The 25,834-nt window shown below is 50.8% G+C and overlaps 8 protein-coding genes across 8 annotated transcripts; 3 read left to right on the forward strand and 5 right to left on the reverse strand.

The window, feature by feature from the left end:
* Window positions 1-139: 139 nt before the first annotated feature.
* On the reverse strand, window positions 140-562 carry JCM6883_000488 (uncharacterized protein; the record flags this gene model as incomplete). The annotated part of the gene is made up of 2 exons (XM_076634531.1): window positions 140-301; window positions 362-562. The coding sequence occupies 2 exons, from the start codon at window positions 560-562 to the stop codon at window positions 140-142; spliced, it is 363 nt and encodes a 120-aa protein (XP_076485470.1).
* A 1,588-nt stretch (window positions 563-2,150) lies between these two features.
* On the reverse strand, window positions 2,151-2,942 carry JCM6883_000489 (uncharacterized protein; the record flags this gene model as incomplete). The annotated part of the gene is made up of 3 exons (XM_076634532.1): window positions 2,151-2,499; window positions 2,566-2,647; window positions 2,726-2,942. The coding sequence occupies 3 exons, from the start codon at window positions 2,940-2,942 to the stop codon at window positions 2,151-2,153; spliced, it is 648 nt and encodes a 215-aa protein (XP_076485471.1).
* Window positions 2,943-3,370: 428 nt separating this feature from the next.
* Window positions 3,371-7,647, forward strand: JCM6883_000490 (uncharacterized protein; the record flags this gene model as incomplete). Its single annotated transcript, XM_076634533.1, has 9 exons — window positions 3,371-4,031; window positions 4,093-5,540; window positions 5,605-5,947; window positions 6,011-6,130; window positions 6,190-6,559; window positions 6,628-6,778; window positions 6,837-7,001; window positions 7,081-7,339; window positions 7,436-7,647. The coding sequence occupies 9 exons, from the start codon at window positions 3,371-3,373 to the stop codon at window positions 7,645-7,647; spliced, it is 3,729 nt and encodes a 1,242-aa protein (XP_076485472.1).
* Window positions 7,648-7,928: 281 nt separating this feature from the next.
* MES1 (methionine--tRNA ligase MES1) lies at window positions 7,929-10,748 on the reverse strand (the record flags this gene model as incomplete). Its single annotated transcript, XM_076634534.1, has 11 exons — window positions 7,929-8,971; window positions 9,041-9,124; window positions 9,190-9,196; window positions 9,263-9,370; window positions 9,448-9,780; window positions 9,843-9,984; window positions 10,058-10,142; window positions 10,213-10,297; window positions 10,363-10,439; window positions 10,503-10,576; window positions 10,645-10,748. 11 exons carry the CDS (start codon window positions 10,746-10,748, stop codon window positions 7,929-7,931), a joined length of 2,142 nt encoding a protein of 713 aa, XP_076485473.1.
* A 435-nt stretch (window positions 10,749-11,183) lies between these two features.
* JCM6883_000492 (arrestin family protein) lies at window positions 11,184-14,147 on the reverse strand (the record flags this gene model as incomplete). Its single annotated transcript, XM_076634535.1, has 5 exons — window positions 11,184-12,669; window positions 12,731-13,261; window positions 13,337-13,487; window positions 13,550-13,926; window positions 13,993-14,147. 5 exons carry the CDS (start codon window positions 14,145-14,147, stop codon window positions 11,184-11,186), a joined length of 2,700 nt encoding a protein of 899 aa, XP_076485474.1.
* A 572-nt stretch (window positions 14,148-14,719) lies between these two features.
* Window positions 14,720-19,999, reverse strand: JCM6883_000493 (uncharacterized protein; the record flags this gene model as incomplete). Its single annotated transcript, XM_076634536.1, has 18 exons — window positions 14,720-14,742; window positions 14,845-14,962; window positions 15,031-15,576; window positions 15,635-15,907; window positions 15,967-16,166; window positions 16,243-16,444; window positions 16,507-16,787; window positions 16,857-16,966; window positions 17,036-17,316; window positions 17,386-17,666; window positions 17,728-17,976; window positions 18,038-18,140; window positions 18,194-18,492; window positions 18,555-18,717; window positions 18,779-18,856; window positions 18,920-19,165; window positions 19,233-19,559; window positions 19,622-19,999. The coding sequence occupies 18 exons, from the start codon at window positions 19,997-19,999 to the stop codon at window positions 14,720-14,722; spliced, it is 4,158 nt and encodes a 1,385-aa protein (XP_076485475.1).
* A 355-nt stretch (window positions 20,000-20,354) lies between these two features.
* On the forward strand, window positions 20,355-22,365 carry MSY1 (tyrosine--tRNA ligase MSY1; the record flags this gene model as incomplete). Its single annotated transcript, XM_076634537.1, has 8 exons — window positions 20,355-20,506; window positions 20,566-20,710; window positions 20,787-21,115; window positions 21,179-21,527; window positions 21,592-21,690; window positions 21,765-21,831; window positions 21,903-22,118; window positions 22,202-22,365. The coding sequence occupies 8 exons, from the start codon at window positions 20,355-20,357 to the stop codon at window positions 22,363-22,365; spliced, it is 1,521 nt and encodes a 506-aa protein (XP_076485476.1).
* Window positions 22,366-22,886: 521 nt separating this feature from the next.
* DBF4 (protein serine/threonine kinase activating protein DBF4) lies at window positions 22,887-25,407 on the forward strand (the record flags this gene model as incomplete). Its single annotated transcript, XM_076634538.1, has 5 exons — window positions 22,887-23,546; window positions 23,612-23,826; window positions 23,888-23,973; window positions 24,040-24,989; window positions 25,060-25,407. 5 exons carry the CDS (start codon window positions 22,887-22,889, stop codon window positions 25,405-25,407), a joined length of 2,259 nt encoding a protein of 752 aa, XP_076485477.1.
* Window positions 25,408-25,834: the final 427 nt, after the last annotated feature.

Raw genomic sequence — 25,834 nt, forward strand, 5'->3', positions numbered from 1 at the left:
AGAACGGAGGAGGATTGACAAACGATTCAAGATAGCAAGTAAAGTTAAGGCAAAGTCCAGGGGTGATAAGCAGAGGGAAGTATGGAGCAGCGATGAAAGGAATTGGACCATCAATCGATCTACGAACCACGTCTCAGCTTTACTCAAGGCGTATCGAGCCCTCTTCTCTCGTTCCCCAGATCTTGGGGAAGCTCCAGCCGGCGTTGCGAGCGACAGGTTGGTGCGGGTTCCTCGAGTGTTGCACCGGCTTTCGAGCGGGATCGTCTTCGTCTTGAGTCAGCTCTGCTCCTTTGTGGTGGCCCTACGGATCAAGAGTCGTCTCAGCTAGGGGGGACTGTGCTCGAGTGGTAGTGAGACTGACCAAGAAGTAAAGCGCGAAATACGAGAAAGCTCGGAACCTTTCCTCGAGAGGTTCTCGAATCGTTCTAGGACCGTTGTGGAGTTCGAGCTCCTTGAGACGTTTCCTCATCTCGCTTGTGGCTTCGAGTACCCAAGACTTTACTAACTTGTACGTTTCGTCTCTCGGGATTTTGTCGAAGTCATTCGGGAAACTGTGATGCATCGTTTGACTTTGGTGACTTTGAACGAGGTTGGACAAGAGGCACACGGTATCAATGTTTGAGTCGTGCGAGACCGTGAGAAGCGCGTGGTCGGTCGGGTAGTTGTCGAGGAGATGGTCGAGAGCGTTGAAAAGGATGAATGCCGGTCTGAGGCAGAAGAGTGGAATACTACGGTCGGCGAACTTCGACAGCGGCATCAAAAAACGCTCCATTCGAGTCAGATGGTCTTGGTCCCATTCGCGAAACGAGATTGAGAATCTGGAATGAGTCAGGGCCTCCGAATTCAGAAACTTTCGCAGGAAACGAGAGGAAATAACGCACCGGACCACCGCGGGGACCAGCTGCTCGCCTCCTCCGGCAGCAGCAAGCGGTGTGACGGGGCAGCGGAAGACGAATTCCTTCGTTGTCTTGTTCTGACATTCACGCAGCACCGAGTCTGAATCGTTCGGACGGTCGAGGACAAGTCGAAGAAGCGATAAATGATCCTCCTTTTTGCATCCGTAGATGACTACTTTTGGCTCCTGAGTACGAGTACAGTGTCAGCTGCCTGTTCATCCTTAAAGGTAAGGTAGTAGAAGACTTGCGGTCTGCGTCGATTTTTGAGCTTGAGTTCGGAACAGCAAGTGATTGCCAGAACTCCCGCCATACACGATGTAATAAAGCGCCGCGGCCGTGAGACCTGGATTACCATGGATATCAGATGTCATACTGAGAAGTGAGTAATTGAAGAGATCGAACTTGCCCGAGAAACCCATCTCAAGTTGCTGTTGACCACGAGTGACATTTCGGAAGTTGGTCGACAGATCCGCTGCAGTCTGGGCGAAGTCGACCGTCTCCGGGGTTCTCGTCTGCTGGAGGGAAGTCATCGTGAAGAGCAAAGGAAGGAAAGCCTAGGAAAGCGATCCGAGTGCGTTTTCAAACGCGCTCGTGCCCCTCGAGCGATCCGCGGAGACCTCCGGTGACTCTCCACGTTGCCTTACAGCACTCCCTGACTCTAGTCAGCCAATACACACACATAAAGCAAGACGAAAGAAAGAGACTTAAAGTGAGAGAAGGAAGGTCGCGAACCAGAACCCCTTTCGCCTCCGCTCCTTCACGTTGACTCACTCGCGGGTCGCGTGCTTATCTGTACAACTTGCGCAACCCTCGATACCCGACTCGTCCACATGGTTGAAGAAAGCATCTCCTCCTTCATCTTGAAAGCACGATGCAGCCGACTCTCCCTGCAGCTGGACGACCCGTAGGAGATGACGAGGAGGATGACAAGAAGAGTATCGAATGCCCATCATCACCTGTCGAACAACAGCGTAATTGGAATCGGCTGTGGGAGCGCTTGGTGTTGTCAATTATGTCGAATCGAATCGTGGTTCTTCGAGAAACGGTGTCAAGCTTCGAGTTTTATTTTTCGCTTTTTCTTGCGAAAATTTGAGCTTGGAAAGTAAAACTCGCAAGCTAGTCTCGCTCAACCCTCTCGAACAGATCATGGCGCGAACTGAGAGTCTGAGAGTGCAAGAGAACGTCAAGAGAATCAACAACAAGAAAAGAAAGAAAGAACAGAGAGTTGTACAAGAATTAGCCAAGTCTCCCTCCTCAATGTACTCCATCGAGATGACCGTAGAAGCGAGCCTTCTCTCCCTTGAGCCTCTTCTGATGCAACAAATCATCGATCTCGACTTTGGTCTTCAAGCGGAATTTGAGTTCGTCGTATCGTTTCGCCGTAAGGGTCAATTTCTCGCGAATGTTTCCAGACTTGTGATCGGCGTCGACAGCTTTCCCATCAGCTCCGGCGGCGTCGAGTTGAGCCTTCGTGTTGGCGTCGAGGTAAGGGGAATCGACTCCGGCACGAGTATCCTTCGCGACTCGATTCGCTTCGTCGGCAGAGACATCGACGGCCGAAGCGGTAAAGTTGATCTCCCTCGATTTCGAGTATTCAAAGATTCTGAATGATCATCACACCGTCAGTGAGTTGACTCGGGAGAGCGACTGATCAAGAGATAGAACTCACTGAAAGTGTTTGAACGAGAATTCAGCGTAGAAATCAAGGTCGACAGCGAGAAGTTGAGCGAATCCACGTTTCTTGAAATCGTCTAGATTCACTCAAGGCGATAGTCAGCTCATTGACGACTCGCGAGGGGTTGAGAGAGGGGAAAAGAGATGAAACTCACATTGTTTAGCGTCCTTCGCTCCTTCAACTCCGTAAAGCAAGTAGTTGTCACCCGTAGCCGGATCTAAACCGTGATAACCGATCTCACGTCCACCAGGCAAAGGTCTGTTGAGCGAGTAACCGAGTCCCCAGTTTGGAGTTTGCGAGTAAGGTGAACCTCCCAGCGCCGAAGCGATCAATCCGAGGAGTGCGACGACGATCGTGATGAGAGATAGCATCGTTCTCTCCGGGTAGCGAAAGTTGTCGAAGGAGAGAAGTGGTGGGAAGAAGAAAGAGAGATGAAACTGCGAAGAGTCCGAAATCTCTCGGCTGGACATCACTGAACCCGGCACCTTTTCCTTTCAACTTTCCTTCGCAGTCGTACACTCGACAGATGTGGTCTCACGAGCTGGCGTCCCGGAAGAGTGACCGTGCGAAGCAGAGTGCGATGAAACGAGCTCAGCCTTCAAAATTGAAGAAAATGAAGGAATTGCGATCCGAGCGGCTCACTGCAAGGTGCGAGTCGTACAACGTACTAGACAGCTCTGTGCAATGACAGACTCCGTAGCGAATTTGCTCGAATAAATCGAAAATACGACGTCGGGGAAATCGCGAACGTATCTCTTCTCCATGACCTCCCAGTGATCTCGACACGAGAAAACGAGCAATGAGCGGCTCCAATCAACCACCGAACGCGTGCACATCCTCGCAGCCGCAAAAGCCATCCAGTCTATTCGCCTGGTTTCGACCTGTTCCTCCTCCCGCTTCTTCCCCTTCCGAACGCCCAAACACGACTCCAGTACCTTCAGGCGCCTCATCAAGCTCGACTGGATCGCGTAGTCAATCGGTACAATCAGAGGGAACGACGAAGAGCAACTCGAAAACAAAAGGCTCAAGACCTGGACGCGTAGCTCAACCGGGCGCAGGTCTAGCAGCGTTGAAAAGGATGGCGACAGCTCCAGCAGCGTTACCCGCTCAAGCTCCCCTTCCATTTCCGATTTCCCATTCAAACTCGAATTCTCGACTCGAACCCACTCCTTCGACCTCTTCAGATCCTCTAGCTGCCCCCGTGAGGGATACGAGAGCCTCTCAAGACACTCCGAAACGCGTGCAGAAAGCCCAGGAATCGTCCCCGACTCCTAGAGGATTAGGTCGAACCGTTTCATCTCCATCTCAAAGACTCCCGACGACTCGACGAACTCCTCTCGCGGCGAACAATCAGTCTACAGCATCCTCTTCGACTCCGACTCGTGAACGTATCGAAGATTCAGACCCCGAGTCGGCTCAACAACGTTTAGCGAAAATCGAATCTCTTACTCGTCAAACTCGTATGCTATTGTTCTCCCTCCTGAACCTTCGTGAATGAGCTGACTCAGTAGACACACACAGTCGACTCTCAATCAACGTCTCGACGCGCCGACACCCCGCCCGCGAGTTCAGACGAAGGAGAAATCGTCGTTTCCTCTCGCGCGTCTTCTTCCGCTGCATCTTCACGTTCCAGCTCGACTCGCAAGAAGAAGCTCCTACGAGCTAGTGCGACTCCTTCCTCCGCTCGCAAGACCTCTACAACTGCCCGTAAACCCTCTGCTACTCCTTCAAAACCTCCTCCTCGATCCGTCAGCAAAACTCCTTCGATCGCTCGCCCTTCCCCTACTCCTCCTACTCGCTCTTCCGCTCGAATTCGTAGTCGTAGTCAAAGTGTTGAAGCTGGACAACCACAACAGATCCCTCGACTATCCTTTACGACGGCGACTTCAGTCGCGCATCAATCGACGACGGAAGAAAGTACCGATTCCCAATCCCTGCGACCTCGTAGTACGGCTGAATCGATCATCTCTACTCCTCGTAAACGAGTTACTGTCACTCGTTCCGATCCTTCGCCTCGATTGGAACTACCAGGAGGAGGAGGAGGAGGACCTTCAACTCCGAATCGTCGATTTCAACGCGACCCCTCCGGAAGTCCACTCAGTGAACTCGCTCCTTCCCCTGTCAAACCATCGACTTCGACATCGACATCGACGACACCGAAGCCAAAAGCAACGACGCAGAAAACTCGAGTCAAGAGTGAAACATGGAAACGTCACGCGTTTGAACTCGTCGTTGAAGTACCCGCTTCGAAGTGGAGGAGAGGAATGAGAGCTGGTTCGATGAGGAGGGAGAGGGAGACGGCGACGAGCGAATACACGGATCGACCCTCTGAAGTGGACGAGATGCAGATTGATGGATCCCAGAGGAGTGGAGATGAGGCGACGGACGAGGGAGAACGGAAGAGGAGATCACGTCCTTCGAGGACGATCACGAAGCCGAATCAGCCTGAACGAGCTCGTAGGACGAAACCCAGAATTCAAGACCCGGAATCGGAATCGGAATCCTCCTCGTCGTCTGAAGAAGAAGAAGAAAAGAAGAAATCCACGACGAAAGAAGAACCAGAGGAAGAGGAGGAGGAGGACGTTATGGCAGCTCTAGCTCGTGCGAGAGCTCGAGTCGCATCAGGAAAGACTCTCCTCGTCACGTCACCCGAAGTTTCGACCAGCTCGACAGCTCCTACGACCGCCTCTCCTGCTTTCACAACTCAACATAAAGACGATACTGCAATTCGACGAACGAAACGAGTTTCGCATCAAACTGATCGTTATTCACCTACTGTCGTCGTTGCGAGTTCTTCTCGAGGAGGAGGAGGGACAGTTGCGCCTTTGTTCGATGCGAAAGGGAAAGGGAAAGCGAAGAGTGATGCGGACTTCGAGAGGATGATGAGGGAGCTACAAGCTAAAGAGAAAAAGGGTGGGAGAGGGAGTGTATGGTATGAGAACGAGATGCGACTCGCCGATAAATCCGATGTGAGTCACTCTCCTCTTCGCACATTTCAGAATGATCCTGACACGACCTCGTTCTTGTCGATAGGACGACCTCGACGCTTCAAGTGGGGAGTCGGGCGACGATTTACCCGATCTCCGTCTCGACCACACGAAACACCTCGACACTCTCGCTCAAGGAATCGCCGGTGCGGTATCCGAGGATGATCTCCTCTCTCCCGACAAACTCGCGCACAAGAGGAGAGCGAAAGAAGTTGCGAGTATCTTGGGCGATGAAGAAAAGAAGAAAGCGAAAGCTGGGTTGGCGGGGGAGACGTCGGAGGAACGACAGGCGAGGACGATCTGGAAGGACAGTCATCGGTATGAGGTTTTGAATGTCGACGAGATGAAAGGAGAAGGATGGATTGGCGAAATCGCGAAGGCAATTAAAGGTGAAATCCACTCCTTCGATCGAGTTGCTGATCGAGCGCTGAGGTGGTCTGTCACATGTGCAGATGGACTGAAAGTTTCTCAAAGTTTCCCTTCGAGTATCTTGCTGTGCTCTCGTATTCAGTCGAACGAATCGGTTTCGTCAGAGGATCGCAAACTCGTCTTGAGTTGGTTAATCTCTCTGAGTGAGTCTCCTTTCTTTCTCCTGCATCGGGTGTTGGACTCACATTCAATCGATCCACAGTCTGCCATCCCGATTCACCGCTCGCTCTCGTGGAGAAACTCCTCAACCTCTTCCATCGCTTGGTTCAACTCGCATCTCATTCACAACCTTCTCCGACTACACCGCTCTTCGACGCGGCTGAACTCGTACAGCAACTCGTACTGCTCGGAGCCGACCCGAACAAGCTCCTCGATACCGCAGACTCAGTCGAAGACGAGAAGAAGGAGACGGAAGATGACAGCGACGACGATGACGACTTGATGGACCTCGACGCACTCAAACTCAGGTCGACTCCGCCTCCCCGTCGCCGTCAAACGAAAGCCTTGACTACCGATGCGCGGGCCACTGCCGGTGCGAGGTGGTGCAGAGTGATTCAAATCTTATCCTCGACGTGAGTCTCCTCGACTTCCTCACAATTCAACCATCGACTGACCTTCTCCCTCCCTCGAGCCAACACAGTCCTAGTGTACTCGAAACGTCAGCAATCGGTCAACTCGCTCAGATCTGCGTCAAGCTTGCTCTCGATCCGACTTCGGCTGTACTTCGAGGACCGCTCGAAAGGACCCTCGTATCGTTGCTTCACTCTCCCTTAGCTCAGAATGATGATACGGTACGCCACGAGCTTGTCAGTCGTCTGGAGCCTGTACTGACATCTTTTGTCGCGACAGCGTCACGAGATCTTCCGTCGTCTCGCTCTCCTCTATCGCTCAAGTCGTCCTCGTACTCAAGTCGAAGTCCTTCAAGCTATTCCTCATCAATCTTCGTCGGACAAATTGATTCGAAAGTGGCTCGCTTGGGCTTTCCTCGCTGACGAGGAACCGTTCTCGAAAATCGTGAACGACAAAATGAGTCCCTCTCAGTCTCACCTTTCACTCCTCGACTCAAGCTGATCATATGCTCTCGATCCAACAGACTTCTCTAACGCAATCTCTACTTCCCTTGCTGCTTGATCTCGTCAGAACCCCTCCACCTTCGAGCGCTTTCAACCCTCCGGCAAATCTGACCGATTCTTCAAACGACATCAAATTATTCCAACAAGCGACTCTCCTACTTCTCTCCTTCACGGATCTCGACGATCAGTTGAACGTAGGGGACGAGAAGACCAAGGGTCAAGCTCAGGATTTGGTTGAGAGTATTATGGGAGCCGTGAAAAAAATTGATGGGAAACTACGTTAGTCTCTCTCTCTCTCTCTCTCTCTCTCTCTCTCTCCAGATCCCTTAGTCTGAACAGTAACTGACGATCCTCGTCCCTCGAATGAATTGATAGTTGCCGATGCTCGCAGAGGTTTACTCGTCGAAAGGCTTCAAGCGAAAAATTTGTTGACATCAATCACGAATTCTCTCGATTACCAACTGCGTCGTTCTCGAAACCAAGGAGCGAAATTCGACCTCGTGGAAGAAATCGTCGATCCGGTAGACGGAGAGGGAGAAGGAGAAAAAGAGAGAGACGCTCATAAAGATAAGAAAGTTAGGATTTGAGGAGAACTGAGAGTTTGTTTATATGAGCTCCTTCGTTAATCGTGGCCCTCGTTTGCGGAGTGTTGTTGTCGTCTCTCTCTTTTGTGCTCTATCTGCAAAACTAATTCATCATTACTTCCTTTCGAAAACTTGTCTCTCGAGTCCCTTCGCTGAGAAGATCGAGCGAGATCTCCCTCTCACGAACTGGCGAGTACGACCGTCCTCGAAAACTCTAGGTACAAAATGCATTGGACATAGGAAAGAAAGAACAGAAAAAGAATACTCCAATTCGGGGGAGAAATCTACAAAGCGACCGCGAGTAATTGATCCTCGAGTAATTTCATTTCCTCCTTCAACGCCTTCAAACATTTCACCTCATCCTCTACCGATCCATCCCCTTGCTCCGGTTTCCCCGTTTTCACCCTCCTCACTTTCTCTCCTTGAACTTTGATCTGTTCCTCTAATACGAGTTGTTCCTCGGTTTTAGGGAGTTTCAATTTCGCTTCCTCTACGGCTTTTTGGGCTGCTTTTCGAGCTTTATCTTGTGCTTTTCGAGAAAGTTTAGGTTCGCCCCCTCCTCCTGATCCTCCTTCGACGCCGAGAGCTTGTTTAGCAGCCGAACCTCCGAATTGAGCTCTCCAAACCGGAACCATTTTCGGATCGATCCTCGAGAACAAATGTTGAGCGTTTCCAATCCTATGTCCGGGGAGTAAATCGACCTCGAACTTGTCGGGGATCGAACGAGGGATCGCATCGAGTTGTTGGACGATCGAATCCGAAGTTGAAGGCATGAACGGATGAACGACCGAGGAGAGGACGTAAATGAGATTGATCGTGAGGAGTACGATTTCGGCACAACGATCCGGGTTTGAAGCGAGTAAGGCGTTGTCGACTCGGTTCTCTTGAATGAATTGGTTTCCTCGACCGGAGATGTGGAGAACCGTAGCGAGTCCGGCTCGAATCTTTTGATGTTCCATTTGATCGTTGTAGTTCTTCAAAAGCGAGTTGATCTCATCGACGAATGATTGATCTTGTTCCGAGAAAGGGTAACTTCCATTCTTGTAGTCGAATTCTCCTTTCTTAGGATCAGGGAGTATCGAATCGTATTTCGCGTTAACGAATTTAATCATTCGATTAACGAAGTTTCCGAGGTTGTTGAGTAATTCGGCGTTCGATTTCGCGACGAAATCGTCCCAAGTGAATTCGGAATCGCTCGTTTCGGGTCGATTCTGGAGGAGGTAGTAACGCCAAACGGAAGGAGGTACTCCGGTTTCTCGAGCGTTTTGACCAAAGACTCCAACGTTTTTCGATTTGGAGAATTTCGTGCCTTCGTATTGAAGGTAGTCTGATGAGAGCGATTTTCGAAAAGTCAGTCTTCAGAAAACGTAAAGACTGGTCAGAAAAGATGGCTCACCGGTAGTCGAGATCGAGTTGAGCATAGTCCAGTTATCGCCGGAACCGATGAGGTATCCAGGGAAGAGAACGGTATGGAAAGGAACTAGCAGGCGAGAAAAGGGGTCAGTTCTCATTCGTTTGATCGGAGCGAGTTCTGTCTCGACGTACCGTTATCCTACGAATCAGATCGTGATCAGTACCAACCCTCCGGAGGGATAGATAGAGAGGAGAACTGGCTCACTTTGCCCATGAATTGATAAAGAGTAACATTCTCTGGGTTCCTCCACCACATTTTCCAATCGTCTGTATAATTCGCCGTGATCGAAGGGTATCCTATCGGTGCATCAAACTAACCTCCATTCCTCCTCGCTCAATCAGTACCCAACCTCACAATCCTGAGAGAGAGAGGAAGACGATGAAACTTACCCAAACATACATAACCTTATTCTCCCATTTCTCCCCCAATTCCTTCGGCAACTTGACCCCCCATTCCAAATCCCGCGTCATTCCCCTTGACTGCAACCCACCCTTCAACCAACCATCCGTAAAAGCTTTCCCATTACTCGACCAAGTTCCCTTCCCACTCGATTCCCGAACGAATTCCTCGATCTTCGGTTGCAAGTCGGCGAGTTTGATGTGCAAGTGAGCCGTGGTGCGGGCGGTAGGAGTTGCACCGCAAGAGGAACAACGAGGTGAGACGAGTTCCAAAGGGGATTCGTAAGTGATTGAACAATGTTCACATTGATCTCCTCTTGCTCCCTATTCTCATCCTCAGTCAGTTACGCTGTCCCTTGGGAGGAATGAGAGAGTGGAGAACGTACATCGTAATGACATTTAGGACAAGTTCCTTCGACGTATCGATCAGCGAGGAAACGTTTATCCTTCTCGCAATACAATTGTTGATTCTCGTGTTCTTCCATCCATCCGTTCGAGTACAGTTTATAGAAAATGTCTTGACAAATCCTACTCATCACACACACTCTTTATCAGTACACTCACTGGAGGGAAAAGGCAGAGGAGGAGAGAGAGAGTTTACTCTGTTTGTTTCTCGGTTGAAGTTCTCCCAAAATGATCAAACCCAATCTCGAACCATTCGTATGAATCCGCATGCAACTTGTGATCTATATCCTCTCATACACTCCCTTGTCAATCCCAGTGCACTCCTCGGGCGGGAAGGGAAGGGGGACTGACATTTATCGCAAAGTTCTTTAGGACCTAATCCTTCTTTCGCAGCCATTACTTCTGTAGTCGTTCCGTACTCATCCGTTCCACAAATCTGCAAATTCCTTACGTCCATATTCAGCTTCTTCAGTGAGCATATTGAGGAGAGAGGAGACTCACGTAGAGTACTCGTTGGTTTCGTTGACGAGCGTAACGAGCGAATACGTCCGCAGACAAAGTCGATCCAATAATATTACCTGTTCCTCTTCTCACACCTATCAGTCCCAGCACTACCAAGGGAGAAGGGAGACAGAACTGACCAAGATGAGGTTGATTATTGACATAAGGTAATGCACTCGTTACAAGAACGTTCCTCTCCCCATCTTTAGGTAAACTATCCTCAATAATCACCCGCACCGTCAGCTCGAGCGGAGAGGGGAGAGGGAAGGCAGACAGGGTTACATCTTTCCATCGGATCGATCTTTCCTGAAATCTTCCAGTTCGACTCCCGGACGGATCTTGCGAGATGGATTATCGGCGACTTGAGCTGGGAATGGAGAGGCCATGAGAGGGGGAATGAGACGAGGAAGTGGGGAAAAGAGAGAGAGGGAGTTTCGACAAGAGTCAGAGTTCGAGTTCGTTTCTCGAAAACGCTCTCAGGAGCGCTCGAGCGATATGAGAGAGGATTCGAGCATTGCAATGCAAGGCGAGACCGAAGAGAGAATGAATCGCGAAAAAATAGGAAATTTCGCAAAGAGAGAGAGAGAGGAGTTTTTCAAAAACGAAGCAACAACTGTTACAGAGACGACAAGAAGTACACACACACACGATGAAGGATGATGAGAGATGCTAATGGTGTCAGTCTATGATTGAATGATGCGGTTGTAAACCAGTTCTATGATGGTGTAAGTGAGAATTAAGTCTATCGTAGTCGAAAAAAAAAAAAACAATCTCCTCTTCCTCCTTCTTTCTCCTTCTCCCTTTTCTCCCTTCTCTCCCTTCTATCGTCGCTCCTCGATCGCACTCCCCTGCGTCGTCGTCGTAGTTCCCGTCCCCTCCTCCCCCTCCTCACACACATCATCATAATTCGGTAACCCTTGACTAATCGGCACCACCCCTCCTCCCAAGAACCCTCTCGCCGCAACATCATACGACGGTACCTGACTCAAGAAATCCACATTCCCATTCCCATTCCCATTCCCATCGTCTCTTTGTGCTCCGGGTAGTGAGGGTGAAGGGAGAGCTGAAGTTGAGCCTGGAGTTGGGGGTTGACTAGACGCTCCTGGTCCGAAGGAGGAGAGGTGGTTAGCCGGAGAGGGGGAGGAGGAGAGTGGGGAAGTGAGTGAAGAGGAAGGATGAGAGTGAGAGGAAGTGGGATGGGAGGGAGAGTTTGACATGGCCGTATGAGTGATCGTACTAGACGGTTCCAACTGGAGAGAAGGGCGTTCGGATCGACTACCGCTAAAAGAGTTCGTTCTAGCTGCGTGAGCGGCGAGGGCGTTCGAGAGAGCCGAAGGGGAAGGTTGATGTTCGTCGAAATGGGCATGGCGTTCATTCGTCGGGTGAGGGTGATGGATATTTGCGGTAGAACCTCTTCGGGACATTTCACCCGAATGAGAGAAATGGTCACGAACGTCGGTTCTCGAATTCGAACGAGAGAACGCCGTTAAAGGTCGTAGAGGTTTCGGGAGATGAAGGTTGAAGAAATTACTTGAAGTGTTTGAACGAGATAGTTGAGGGGGAGGTTCAGGGTGGTGAGAAGAAGAAGGAGACGGAGACATCGGGAGGGAACCGGAAGTTGTTGATCGTTCGGGACTTGCAGGTCTCGAGGAAGGTCGAGAAGAAGGACGTGACGAGGGACGAGAACCGGGACGAGAAGAAGGGTTCGAATTCGTTGGAGAGGCGTGATCGCTCAAGGCGAGGGTAGAGAGGAGTTCAGAATCGTACCAATTTCGATGATCCTCTGGGTGTTCGGACTGTTCTGGAGGGGGAGAGATCGGGGCGGCGGGAGTAGAAGGGGTGGCGGCTCCTGAACTCCTTCGTGAACTCAAATCGCGTTCTCCTCGATCCGAGTGTCGATTGATCGATGAGAGTGCGTGGAATCCATGAAGACCTCCGAATCCATGTCCGTGACCATGACTCGACCTTCGTTCTGGAGAAGCAGGACGAGAAGGAGCCCTCGAAGCCGGGGGAGATACTCCCGGAGTCGTCGTTGGGGTCGTTCGAGCGCTCCAAGGAGTTGGGGTGAATCCAGACGCGAGGGAGAAATAGGATGCCGTATCGGCGTTCGCGACTCGATCCATGACGTGGTCTTGGTAGGAAGGGAGATCTACTTGAGGAACGTCGGAACGAGCGAGGACTCCTGATTCGCCGAAGAGGAGGTTGCGAGATCCTTGGGATGCGAGTCGAGCTTCTTCGGAGAGGATAGAGGCGAGGATATGAATTGGGAGAGCGCATCGAAGTTCGGAAACGTGTCCATCGGGGTTCCTGTCGAAAGAAGGGAAATCAGTCGTCGATAGCGAAGAAAAGTTGACGAGTAAAGACTTACTTGATGAAAGCGCTCCATTTAATCTTGTGATTAACAAACACTGGATGAACCGTATGAGTCGGAGCCGTCCAAATCGGGACCTGAACATCGACGACCACGTCCACTTCTGTATCCTGTCCATCGTCCTCCTCTTGTTCCTCCTCCGGTTGAGGGGTCTGTTCCTCCTCTTCGTCACTCTCATCGTCCGCTCCGATTTGGAATCGTCCTTGTCCAGTAGGTCGTCGATGGAATGGGAATCCAGGACTACTCGTTCGTGAATTGACCCCATTCCCATTCCTGGGACTTTCGAGCGGAGTCATCGCACCTCCATGGAACGGAGACCCGAACGCGGGAGTTTGAGGCGTCATCATCCCTGAAGAGGAATGGAACCCTCCGAGAGAACGGAGGGAAGCAGAGGATTCGATTCGTGCGGGAGGATTTCCGGAATGTTGCTCAGCGGTGTTCGAGGGTCCTCCTTCGGTAACGAAATTGTATTTGACGACGGTCGCATCTCGTGCTTCTGAATGAGATGAACTCTTCGAGTAGACGGTACTGCGGGAACGGGAAGTGCGGGGGAGAGTTAGTTCAAACTGGGGCCATTCGCACTAACGAGAAAAGAGAGCTTACGTATGTTCTCGAATCGTCGTTACGAGGGATACGATTCGTACTCCTTTCGCTAATGGAGAGAACTTGACGGCGACGGGGATCGTATCTCCAGCGGCGAAGGCTTTGTGAGGGAGAGTGAAAGAATACATCACTTTTCCGGGCCAAGTGTTCTCTGTACGTCGGACGAGCCGTTAGCAGAGAGTCCTACCTGCTAAGAAGAACGTTCGAACGTACCGATCTCTAGAGTTTGATTATACTCTACCGCATCAACTCCGAATCCTCTCGCGATCCTCACAACTCTCCTCGCCTTCCAATCCTGCGCCGTAATCCCAGGTCTCTCCGCTCTCGCCTTCAACTTGTACTCGATAACTCCACTTCCCGAATACGTTCTCAAACTCGCAGGTAACGAACCGGGGACATGAAGCGAAAAAGGGAAAACGTGACGACCGGGTTTCAACGTGTGAACTTGATGATGTTCTTTCTTTCCTTGATGAGGAGCCGTGTGGGAGGATGGGTTCAGGAAGTTGAAATCGTGGAAGAAGAGTGGGTGGTCGTGGTGATGAGTTGAAGTATCTCGCCAGTTGATTTTCGCAGTTCCAGTGAAAACGAGCCTTTTACAAACGAGGAGTCAGCTCGAGGGGATCGTAGCTGAGATGAAGAGGATAGCTTTGACTCACGATACTTCTCGTAGGTCAGTTGGATGGATCAAGTTGAGGATGACTTCCCCGTTCAAAACTGCCGGATCGAATTCATCCCCAGTAAATCCACGCAAGACGAGGTCGCTCGACTCTAGCGCAATCTCGAGTGGATCTGGTCCATGATGAGCTGGCATCCTGAGAGATCTAGAGTGGTGGTGGTCGCGAGGGAGAGCGTTCAAAAGTACGTCAGGGAAGAATGGAGAGGAGAAGGGGGATGGATCAGGAGTTGCGCGCGGGTTACGAGGATATAGTTGAGCTTACAGGTATGCTGAGCGTGCGAGCTAGTACTCGTACGCGTCGAGGTGAGTTGCGAGGATGTAGGGGGAGGCGAGATGAAAAGGGTTGAGAGCTGTTTGCCTGCGAGCGGAGAGCCCTAGAGGGATCCACCTGTCTACAGTCTGGTATGGTGAGTTTGTCGAGTCGAGCACTGAGTTGATCGTCGTAGTTTTGGAAAGGAAGTTGGGAGATTTCGAACCTTGGAAATTCACCGCGGCTTTTCAGATCTGAAGTTTTCGGTCGAGTGAAATCGATCAAGAGGTTAACCGCCGCTCTCTGGATAGTACAGCCTGACTAAATATGAAGACGATCCCAAGTCAATAGCATTGCGAGATAAATAATCCAAAGAACGAAAAAATATTTTTGCGAAATGCGTAAGTGAACGTCGAAATGGGTCAAGGATATCGATATCGAGAGGATATAGGTAGTGCTAAGAGGTAAGTGATGTGTCTTCTAAACGAGAGCAGAAGGAGGGTAAGACGAGAGGGGCGGAGTAATCCCAAGAAAAGGAAAAGCTCGCTCAAGATATCCTTTGCCGTTTCGCTGGCAGCTCACCAGACGAATCGTCTTGAAGCCCCGTTGAAGACGAAGAGGGTAACAGTGTCCTTGGCCGAACTTTGAGTCGAGCAGAAGCGATTCCAGCTGCTCTTTTCGAGACTTGCATTACGTCGAGCTACAATCATTCGAAATCGTGATGAGCTCTCGTTCTGCATAGGAGAGAAGAGAACGTAGTCGACTCACGATACTTTCAGAGATTGAAGGCGCTTCGATCCCTCTAGCTCCCGCACCATGTAGTCTCGCCGTGATCGAATTCGCTTTCAACGCGAGCACGCTCCTATGCGCCATATCGTAACAAAACTTGATCGATAACCTATTCGCATCGAGGAACGAGATATCCAGCGTTATCGGTTTCGTTGTTGTTGTCGGGTGGGCTGAAGTCGAACGATTCGCGAGAGGCGAAAGAGGATTCGCTGTGGAGGACTGGGAGGAGGAGGCGCTCGGACCGGTAGAGTCGAGGGGGAGGGGGTTCGTGAGGGTTTGAGAAGAGATTTGTGAGTAGCGAGTGTCGCCGAAGAGGTCGTCGAATTCTCGTTCATCCGGAGTACTTGTCGTTGCTGGAGCTAATTCCGTTGTTGTTGTTTTGATAGTTGAGGGAGTCGACGTCGTGATTTCACTACTTGATCCTTGACTTGAGACGGCGTTTCGGAATCGATCGATCAGGCTTGGACAACCGAGAGGAGGTGGAAGAGTTGTCGGTCGCAAGGGTTCGAGGTAAGCGCAAGAAGCCTGTCCTTCTGCGTCAGTACAGATACGCGGCTGTGTACTCGAGCGGAGGATAACGTACGATGAGAGCTCGAGCATACCTCGCACCGTCATCCCCTCTAAGCTTCTCCGATTTCAGCGAATTTGAATCCGAGATGATACTCCAGAACTTCCTTGTGAGCGCCAACAGTTCATCCTTGTGTTGTCTGGAAGAACTCTTCCATTCGAATCCTTTCTTTGACGGAGATCGCTTAGTTGGCGATCCGGGAGCCGAGTTTCGGTCAATTTCGATCTTGCCGTTGTCCTTGTCGCGAGCCCAACGTTGAACAAGGTTCTTGTAATCTTGGAAGACGAACTGTGACGACAAACTGATGAGTTGCGCACTTCAGAGAGTGACGAGAGAAGGAGGCTTACCTTGATGTGAGCGAGGATCTTTTCGAGATCTTCAAAGAACGTAAGGTTTCCCGAAGCTCGTTGAGCCAACCCATAGCTCCAAGCTCCCCTCCATTCCCTCGCGAGATCGTCGTCAATCTCGACCGGAAGATCTCGACACCACTCTTTCCACGCCTCTTCAGTCAATTTCTTGACCTTGATTCGTTCTTTCTCAAGCTCATCTGTGCGTGTGAGTCCGTCACTGTCAGCTGAGTCCTGACATAAGACGAGTCTCAGCATGACAAGATGAAGACTCACCCATTGGATGTTTCCCAAGTTCTCGAGGTCTCATCGCGAATTTCTCGTGATGACCTGCTAATCTCCCATCTTCAGCGTAGGTCCATCGTGGAACGTCCTTGTGAGGATCGAAGAACTTCTTCTTCGCGAGTTGCCATTTCTCGGCAGAGAACGAGAGGCCTTGTTTCCTTCCGTCGAGGGCTCGACAGAACAAATGACCGGCCTACGTCCGCGAACACGATCGATCAGCTGAGTTCGTTTCGCTAATTGAGTGCAAAGACGTACCTCTGATGTCAAAGGATCCGCAATCCCAAGCTTGTAAGCTAGTGTCGTGTGATATTTCGACAATAATCCGAATTGAGTTCCCGCGAACAACGATTCGAGGAATATGTTAGCGAGTTGATCGTTCTTCCCTTCCATGATGAGAGGTACGACGCTATCTCCGACACGACGACGATCGACGTCGAACCAGTCGCTGTCTTCGAAGGGAGGGTCGGCGAATTTGTGATCGGCGTTCGTGAAAGGTCGGACGATTGCCGGGTGAGTCATACAGATTAGCTTGTCACCTATACGTGAGTACGATGAGAGTTAGTTGAGAGCTCTGCGATGAGGGGGAGGGGAGCTCATGGACGAACCGTCGTAATCTCCACCCGAGAGAATCGAGCAGAGAGACCGATCTCCTTTCGTCGAGACGATGATGACATCGTAGTAAGATCGATACTCGGGTCGATAGACTCCTCGTACTCTGTTAAAGTCAAGCGAAACGTGAGCTTGCGGCAGAGAACAGAGGAAAACTCGGTGGAAGATAGCTCACTTTTGCACGTCGCAGGGTTGAACCGCTGGCGATCGACTCAGGAGAGCTTCTCCATCGACGATTCCAACCTTTCCAAACCCGTCCCCAGTCGGTAGAGGTTCACTGCACTGAAAGTAAAACTCCCCTTCTTCGAGAACTCCCATATGATCCGCGATGACGAATGCCGTACGGGAGAAATCGTCGTCGACCTTGAAGGTGAGTTGTTTTTCGAGTGTGAGGGACGAGACGATCTTGAGCTTGGCGGCGAGATGAGGATTCTTTCGAGGTTCAAAACCGTTTTGCTGAGGAGGATCTACGTTCGTTAGTCAACGAGAACTCGAACTCTTCAGCTAACGAAGGATCACACTCACGAGCATCTGAACAACGACTTCATCGACACAGTTCGGTGCCGCACTCGTTGGGTCCAACCGTCGATCATGTACGAATCCCTCTTCCTCCTTGACGACCGGCTGATCCGTTACGTCCGTCAAATCGGCATCGAGTTTCGTCGAATCGAACGCGTTGAGCTTGATGTTAGAAGGATCCGAGGCGAGTTTCGCTTTGAGAGTTCGATCTTCGATGATTCCACAGGATTTCTCGACGTGATAGAGAAGAGCGGGCATAGAGGTAGGTTCCCAGAATGCGTGTTGACCTGATACACACGATATGTTAGCTCAATGAACCACAGAAGAGGAAGGAGAGGTTAAGCTCACTCGTTTGAACTTGATCCCTCAACATTTCCCTAAAAACTGAATTCGGTACTCCACAATGCGAAAGAACCTCGAACATCTGCTTGCCGAGCTTCGCCGACTGTGCCTTCGTACTGGGAACACTGTGAAGCTCGAACGTGAACGTCTCGGTTTGCTCGTCTTCGAATTTCCATTGCGAATCTCGGACTTCGATCCAGCGGTCTTCGGGTTGGTTCGAGTCCCAACTTGCTAAGGGTGCGAGAGCCCACACACCTACCACGTCGAGTGTTCAATTGCTGCTACGAGTGAGAGAATGAAGCGAGTGAAAACGTACCTTTTCCAGGACCTAGTCGACCTTGAGCGACTGGAGGAAGTGAAGGTTTCATTTCGATCGCTCCTCTCGCTTCTGCAACTTTCTCTGCGATTATCCGCATCGACTATCTCCTGAACCGTCAGCGACAGGAACAGAGAGGGAGAGGGAGGAACTTACGGAATAACTCATCAACGAGCAACCATCCGTCATATCGACTCCTCTCCTACCTCCTTCCCTCCACGGAGCTTCCCATCTCACTTGCTCACCGTCCAATCTCACCCAGATACTACACTCTCTCCCATCTTTCATCAAGATCGTAAACTTGAAATGAGGGCGAATAACAGGCTTCGACGAGAACTTGTGAACGTGGATATAACGACGAGTTTCCGAATCGGGGGACGTATAGTCGAGTTGCCACACGAGGGGAGTCATGACTTTATCGTCGGCGACTGAACCGTAGAAACCTCGGATACAACCTGCCCAGAGTGAGTCGGAACTTAGATCTGGACGCGCTAAACGTTCGAGCTAAGTGACTCACTAGGGAGATAGCCACTCGGTAGGAACTCTCGAGGAGCTCCCGGGAAGGTTTTGATGAAGAGCTCGCGGAGGTGTTGCATCATCGCGATGGAAATTTTGAGCGAGTCCGACTTGAGATCCGGAGTTCGAAGGACACGATGCCGTGGAAAGCTGACCGTAGGAGTCTGATGTCACTTCCAAATCAACTCGAGACCCGAGTGGTGGCTGAGAACGGAAGGAACACACGGTTGTTGTCAAACCCAATTCGAATCGAGCGCAGTATTTCGCGACAGTCATTCGAGGGTTCAGTCTCGCATCGAGATACTGTACACCACAGCTCAATCAGCTCCCTCTGCGAATAGAGAACGCACGAAGGGCTGGACTGACCTCCTGAGCGAATTGACCCAAACTCCTCTCATCTTTCGTTTCAATCCCAGTCCCCTTCTCCGCAAAGTATATAACCGCTCCATCCTTCGCACAGAAAGGAGAATACTGTCTCCCAAAGATATGAAGCGGACGACTGAAGAACGACAGGATTTGCTCTCTGATTGTGGGAGTTTTGCCGCCTGAAATTTCGGGTCGATCGAAGGAAGGACCGCAGGAACGGAGGGCGTCTTCCTCCAGTTTTACTCGCTGTCGGGTTCGAGTCTTCGCATCAGCCGAGCTCAGAACAGAACAGAGTATGGAGAGGGAGACTCACGAGAAATCGATCCGACCCCCATTTCCTAAACAAATGACTTCCCATCCCCGCACTCGGTGGACACAACGTAAACACGACCTTTCTCAATCCATCCCTACTTCCTTTAACGATCCCCAATTCCCCCGTGAAATGAATCGCTCCAGTTTTGTACGCGGCTTGTAATTCTTCTTTCGATTCGATTTCGGGGAACGCGGTTTCGAGAGAAAGTTCCGGTTGTCGAACGTAGACGCGGTGTTCTCGAGTGGAGAGGTAGCGATGGATATTACGCAGGAGGGGGGTATCGTCGGAAGTTCGAGTGGGATAGTCCCCCCAATTGATCTCTTTTTGCTGTTTCTCTCCACTAAATCTTCAGTTTACTCGCGATACTGATGACAGAGGGAATGGCTTACAGGTAGTCCAGCGTGTAGGTACCTAGCATGCTCGAAACAATGCAACCACGAACAATATTTCGATAATTTACTCTCATGCATCTTCGCCGAAACGACCAAATTCACTGCATCTTTCTCTATCCATCCCGGTTGCTGCTGCTGCTGATTCTTCCCACCTGTACTCGCCACGGAAACGCTCGAAGTTCTGCTCGAGGGTGCAGCACTAGGGGCGAACGAGCTCGAAGCCTTGGAGTTGAAGAGGTCGAGATTTGTCGAAGGAACGGCGAGGAGTTTACTAGCGGAATGAGAAGCGGGTTTCGAAGGATCTGCGGGAGCTGCTAGTCGAGGTTCTTTGATGAGTGATCGCGGTCGGGGCGGCGTAGCTGGAGCAGCTGCCATCAGTCGAAGAGACCAGAGGTTCGGAAGTTGAAATGAATCAACTTCTCTCGAGCTGCGGAAGTTCCGGGTACGACAGGTCAGCACCGTTCCGACTATCGTTTTCGTTGATGACAGCAGGAGCTACTCACCTTGCGAGCGCGTCTTGTCAAGGCGGGGAACTTGCGTTTGTTGATAGAGAACTTCTGCGAGTCGAATACCGTCGATTCTGGATGTAGAGCTGCGTATGAAGGGTCGACTGGGGTACTGATAGGATTCTGAATGCTCTTAATAAGGTAAGGAAGTCGTAGCGTCGGAGAACGAGAAGAATCAAGATCAAAAAGTCGCGAGCATCTTCTTTCTCCTCCCACACTTCACGATGCTCCGCAAAAACCTCCGGAGTAGCTTGCTACCCCTCAGCAAACCCTCAGCTACCCCGACCGCGATTCACCGATTCTTCTCCTCGAGTTCACTGCGACAGAATGTTTTAAACGAACTCGAATCCCGAGGAATGCTACAAGACTTGACTAGGTGCGTTTCTACTGCTGTCAGAGAGTTACAAGGTCACTAAGAGCATGTTGACCGTACAGTCGAGCAGCCCGTCAACACGTCGAGAAGCCAACGACCGTTTACCTCGGAGTTGATCCATCCGCAAACTCTCTACATCTAGGGAACCTCCTGGCCCTGATAGGATTACTCCATTTCCGATTACAGGGTCATAACGCTATCGCACTTGTGAGTGTCCTTCGTCTCGCTCATTCATTCATTCCGCTCGGACGTCTGAATAAGACGAACTTGATGGATCTCACAGATTGGAGGAGCTACGGGATCAATAGGAGACCCATCAGGAAGATCTACCGAACGAAACGCTTTATCCCCCGAAACACTCGAAGCGAACGTTGCGGGGATCACTCGACAATTGACGACATTTCTAGATCGAGGAGTTGCGTTTGCGCAATCCCGGACAAGACGGAGAGACAACGAGGCGACAACCACAGCTACAGGAGAAGGGAAGGAGACGGTGGAGGGAACGATTAGGGTAGAGAATAATATGAAGTGGATTGGGGGGATGAGCTTGTTGGATTTCTTGAGTAAGGTCGGGAAAATGGCGAGAGTTTCAACTATGCTATCGCGAGAAAGGTACGCTACTCGATCTTGTGCTTCACTCTGACATTCGTCAACTGATCGAAGTGACGTTCGCAGTGTCAAATCACGACTCGATTCCTCTTCCGGAATCTCCTTCACTGAATTCTCCTACCAACTCCTCCAAGCATACGATTTCCTGACCCTCCACCGACTCCACAACTGTACGATCCAACTCGGTGGTTCCGATCAATTGGGGAATATCGCAAGTGGAATCGATATGATTCGACGATCGAAATTCGGGAACGACGTCGAAGAAGAAGAAGGGGGAAAAGGAGGAGGGGATGATCCGGCGTTTGGAGTCACGTTCCCGTTGTTGACGACGGCGAGTGGGGAAAAGTTTGGGAAGAGTGCTGGGAATGCGGTTTGGTTGGATCCGAAAATGACTTCCCCGTTCGATGTTTATCAAGTGAGCTCACCGGCTCGTCAGTTGTCTTGCGCCCGTTCACACTGACAGGACGTGGAGGCTGCAGTTCTTCCTACGGACAACAGATGAAGAGGTAGAAAAGTATCTCAAGATTTTTACGTTCATTCGGGTCGTTGAAATCAAGGGAATCATGGAAGATCACAAGGTGAGCCAGCTTGTTGTTGATCAGACAATGGTGGTTCGAACCGGGTCTGATATAACATCGCTGAACCAAAATAGGCTCAACCAAGTGCTCGAATCGCTCAAAAAGTTCTCGCCGCAGAAGCTACCGAACTCATTCACGGCTGTGAGTTTCCGCTCTCTACTGCTTTCCCTCGTGCTCCTCTTCTGATAGTCGTGCCCTCGTTCGATCAACAGCTGAAGGACTTCAACAAGCTCTCGCCGCGACGAAACTTTTCTACACTCCCTCCTCTTCCCTCGCTTCCCTCATCGACGAATCCTTCCTCCTCGCTCTCGACGGCTCCTCCTCAACCTCCACTATCCCCAGCATCCTCGTCCGTCTCCCGAAATCCGATATCCTCGGGGATAAACTCGAGAAGATTGCGATTGAAAGTGGTTTGTTTGGTTCGAAAAGTACGTCCTCTCCCCCCCCTCTTCTCTTTCCTCCCTCTTCACGCATTCGGCGACTGACTGCCGGAGGGGCTTGGTCGTTGTAGCTCAAGCGAGGAAAGCGATTGAAGCGGGAACGTTACAGATCAATGGAGTGAAAATCAAGGCGAAAGATCATCAGAGGAAAATCGAGGAAGGGGACTTGTTACAAGGGAAGTTGGTCGTGTTGAAGGCGGGGAAATCGGGCAACAAGGCGGTGTTACTGGAATAGAACGAGATAGCTTAGCAAGGAAGCGAGCGTCGAGCGAGGGAGAATGAAAACCTTGTGAAACAAGAGAGGGATAGTGTGTCGATTTCAGCTGAACGCTCTCGCGCGCCTCTGAGTTGGTCCTGAGAGCTATCCGAACGTACCTACGTGACAAGCAACCAAACAGAACAGCTTCAAAGAGAGTAAACGCGAACGGTCGCGAACGGAGAAGCCAGAGCAAAAGTGAGTGAGCAGACAACGTTCAGCGAGTCTCGAGCGTGTAGGACGCGTGGAAGACAGTCTCTAGAGGGTAGAATAGGAAGAAGTTGATAGTAAGTGAGTGTACGCGGAAAACAACGAATGTTTTGAAGATTTCGAGATTTGTTTGGCGGCTCTCGAGAGACAACACCTTCCAATCCTTCCATTCTCGACCTCGACAAATCTTCTCCGACTACGACAATCCTGCAGCAACCAACTTCGATCCCCCGCGCCTTGCTCCCCCGTCCTTCCTCTCTCCTCCTCTCTTCCTCTCCTTCCCCGTCGTCATGGCGACCAACGCGACGACTCCCAACTCAGTCGGTCGCCATAACTCTCTCCTGATCGGTAACAATACTCGTAAACATTCCGTACGTACGAATACTCGATCCGCCGAACCTCCCAACGCGCCCGTATTCCTCGATGCTCCTCTCTTCGCTGCCGCGATGACCACGAACACTGGTGGAGGAGGAGGAGCTTCAACGACGAAATCAAACACTACGACAACTGGGAATGGGATTGGAGGAGTTAAGAGAAGATTACCTTGGGATGATTTACCGAACAATAATAGCAAGAATCAGGATTGGAAGAAGTTTCCAGGGACGATTCCGGGTACGAGGGTAGTCATGCTCGATCCAACTTCACCACCGAAAGAAGAACAACCACGACAAGCGAAGAAATTGAAAACTGCTCTCGCGGTTGGAAACCCAAACGCGACAACTTCGACGACGACGGGAGATACTGCAGGAGCGACGAAGAAGAAGAATGGGAGTAAACGAGCGACGGCGACAACGGCAGAGGGAAAGGAGAAACAGGAGAAACTCGCTCAGGAATCGGCAATGTGGAGAGCGAAATATAAGAAAGCTTTCCCTTCTTTCACTTTCTACTTCGATACCATCGATGAAGCGACAAAGGCTCAACTTGGGGCACAAGTAAAGAAACTCGGATCTGTAAGTTTCAACTCCCTTTCTTCGCCACTTCCTCGTTCTCGCGCTCACTTTGCTTTCGATTTCAGTCGGTCGATCAATTCTTTAGCAAAAAAGTCACTCACGTCGTCACTTCTCGTTCGGTTACCGCTCACGCGAACAAGGAGAACGTCGATTCACCTGCCGTATCCTCTTCGACCAAGAACTCGAGTCAAATCGAATCCGCCGTCGGGAAAACCAAGAAACAAACGATTCGAAGTCCCAACAAGACTTATTCGCTTCTCAATGGTCAGAAACTTCGAGCGTGAGTAGAATCATTCTTGCTGTACGAGATGATCGAGCTCATCGTCGTGAATTGTTGATAGTCAAGACGAGAAGAACCCGTTCATCGACCCTCAAGATATCCTTTCGAAGGCGATCGATTTCAAGCTCAAGATCTGGCATCTCGACAGTACGTCTTAATCACTTCCTTTCTCGAGAGTGTCCGAGACTGACTCGGTCTCTCACAAACAAACAGAACTCAATCTCATTCTCACTCGAATCAACTCTCACTCGCCTAACAAGACCGACGCATCTCTCCAACGCAACCCTTCCCTCCCCTCTCTCCTCCGCGATGAAGAACTTTACGGTACTCGAGAACGCGACCCCTTCGTTCCTCGAAGCGACATGCACTATTTCCCCAACAACAAGTATCACCTCCTCGTGGAAGATTCGACTGGAGAACACCGACCGATCGTGATTCAAGAGTACAACAAACCTCGTAAAGACGAATTACCTTCTTGGCCGATCTTGTACGGAGGAATCGAAGGAAGGAGTGGATTCTATCGATGGGACGGTCCTCCGATCAAATATTATCCGAAATTCGATCCGAGACCGTATGCGGAACGTACTTCTACCGTTCCCTCCGCCACCACCACTACCACGAAGGACACTGCCGCCACCACTACCGCCGCGAAAGATGATCCCGCCGTGAAGAAACTCTTTGCGGGATTCTCAACTACCGCAGCTCGAGCCGTCGGTGCTCCGAACCTTCGACGTGCGATCTCACTTCAAAACGTTCCTCGTGCCGCCGATACGCTTCAAGATTCGAACAACAGTAAACACGCCGCACCGGGAGGGATTCATCGTCGAGATTCTTACATTGCCGCCTCGGGGAACTCTCAAATCATTACTTCAAACACTGGTACTTCGACTCGTTCAGGTGCGGCTATGCAGTCTGGGACGGGTAAAGGTTCGGTCATCGATAAACGATTGGCAGTTTTGGCGAATCGTACCGTTTCAGTTTCGTTAGGAGGAGGAGGAGGAGGAGCTGCTGCTTCGTCGAAGAAAGAGAACGAGGCGAAATTGAGGAGGAGTGTCAGTGTCGATTCGACGATGACGATGAAGAAACTCATGAAACCTAAAGCGGAGGAGAAGAAACCTGGTTATTGCGAAAACTGTCGTATCAAATACGATGATTTTAAAACTGTGGGTTCCTTCCCTCTCTCCTCGTCACTTCGTCTGATTCTCGATCTGACTCTTGTGTTGTGGTCCATAGCACGTCGTCTCGAACAAACATCGACGATTCGCAATGAACGAAGACAACTGGACCGAACTCGACGATTTACTCAGTTTGATCGCTCGTCGTACCGCTCGCACCGATTCCGTCCTCTCCCCATCTCAATCTTCGGCCGCTTCTTCTTCTTCCTCTTCACCTGTCGCCGAAGATTCTGGATTCTACGATGCAGTCCGAGGAAGGTTCCGTTGTTCGGATGATGCAGATGAAGATGAAGACGATGATGAGGAAGATGAGGAGATGGAGGAAGAAAGAGAGAAGTGGGTTGGGGCAACACATGCTTTCAGTGACATGCCAGAAGGCGAGGAAGGCGTAATGCCAGGTTATTGAACTCGCTCATTCTCTCTCTCTCTCCTGTTCTCTTTCCGCTTTCCCTCTCTCACTTTGCATGTTTCGTTTTTCTACTCGTTCAGCTTCAGATATATATACCCTTTTCGCTTTTACCACAAATCCCCTTTTGCTCTCGCGTTTCAATCGTTCTATCATTTTTTACTCTGCAGCTCTTCTCGCAAAGCGCATCGACTGGAATCTTGCTTTCTACCTTGATATTCGGATTTGCTGGAGAGGTGACGAACGAGAGCCCTGACAATTGAGCGAGCTCCATCGGAGCCTTCGGGCTCATTTGCAGGGAGTTCAACCTGCGAGCTCCAGATCGACTCCCTTCGTTCTTCCTCCCCTCACGTAGTTGCTAGTTCTCTACCGCGTCCTTGCTTGTATCTTCTGCAGATCAAGGCGTGCGGATACACGGAAGATTCGC

Source organism: Sporobolomyces salmoneus, assembly GCF_050403485.1.
Source record: "Sporobolomyces salmoneus JCM6883 DNA, S_salmoneus_JCM6883_v1_ctg63, whole genome shotgun sequence".
Classification (NCBI taxonomy): Eukaryota; Fungi; Basidiomycota; class Microbotryomycetes; order Sporidiobolales; family Sporidiobolaceae; genus Sporobolomyces; species Sporobolomyces salmoneus.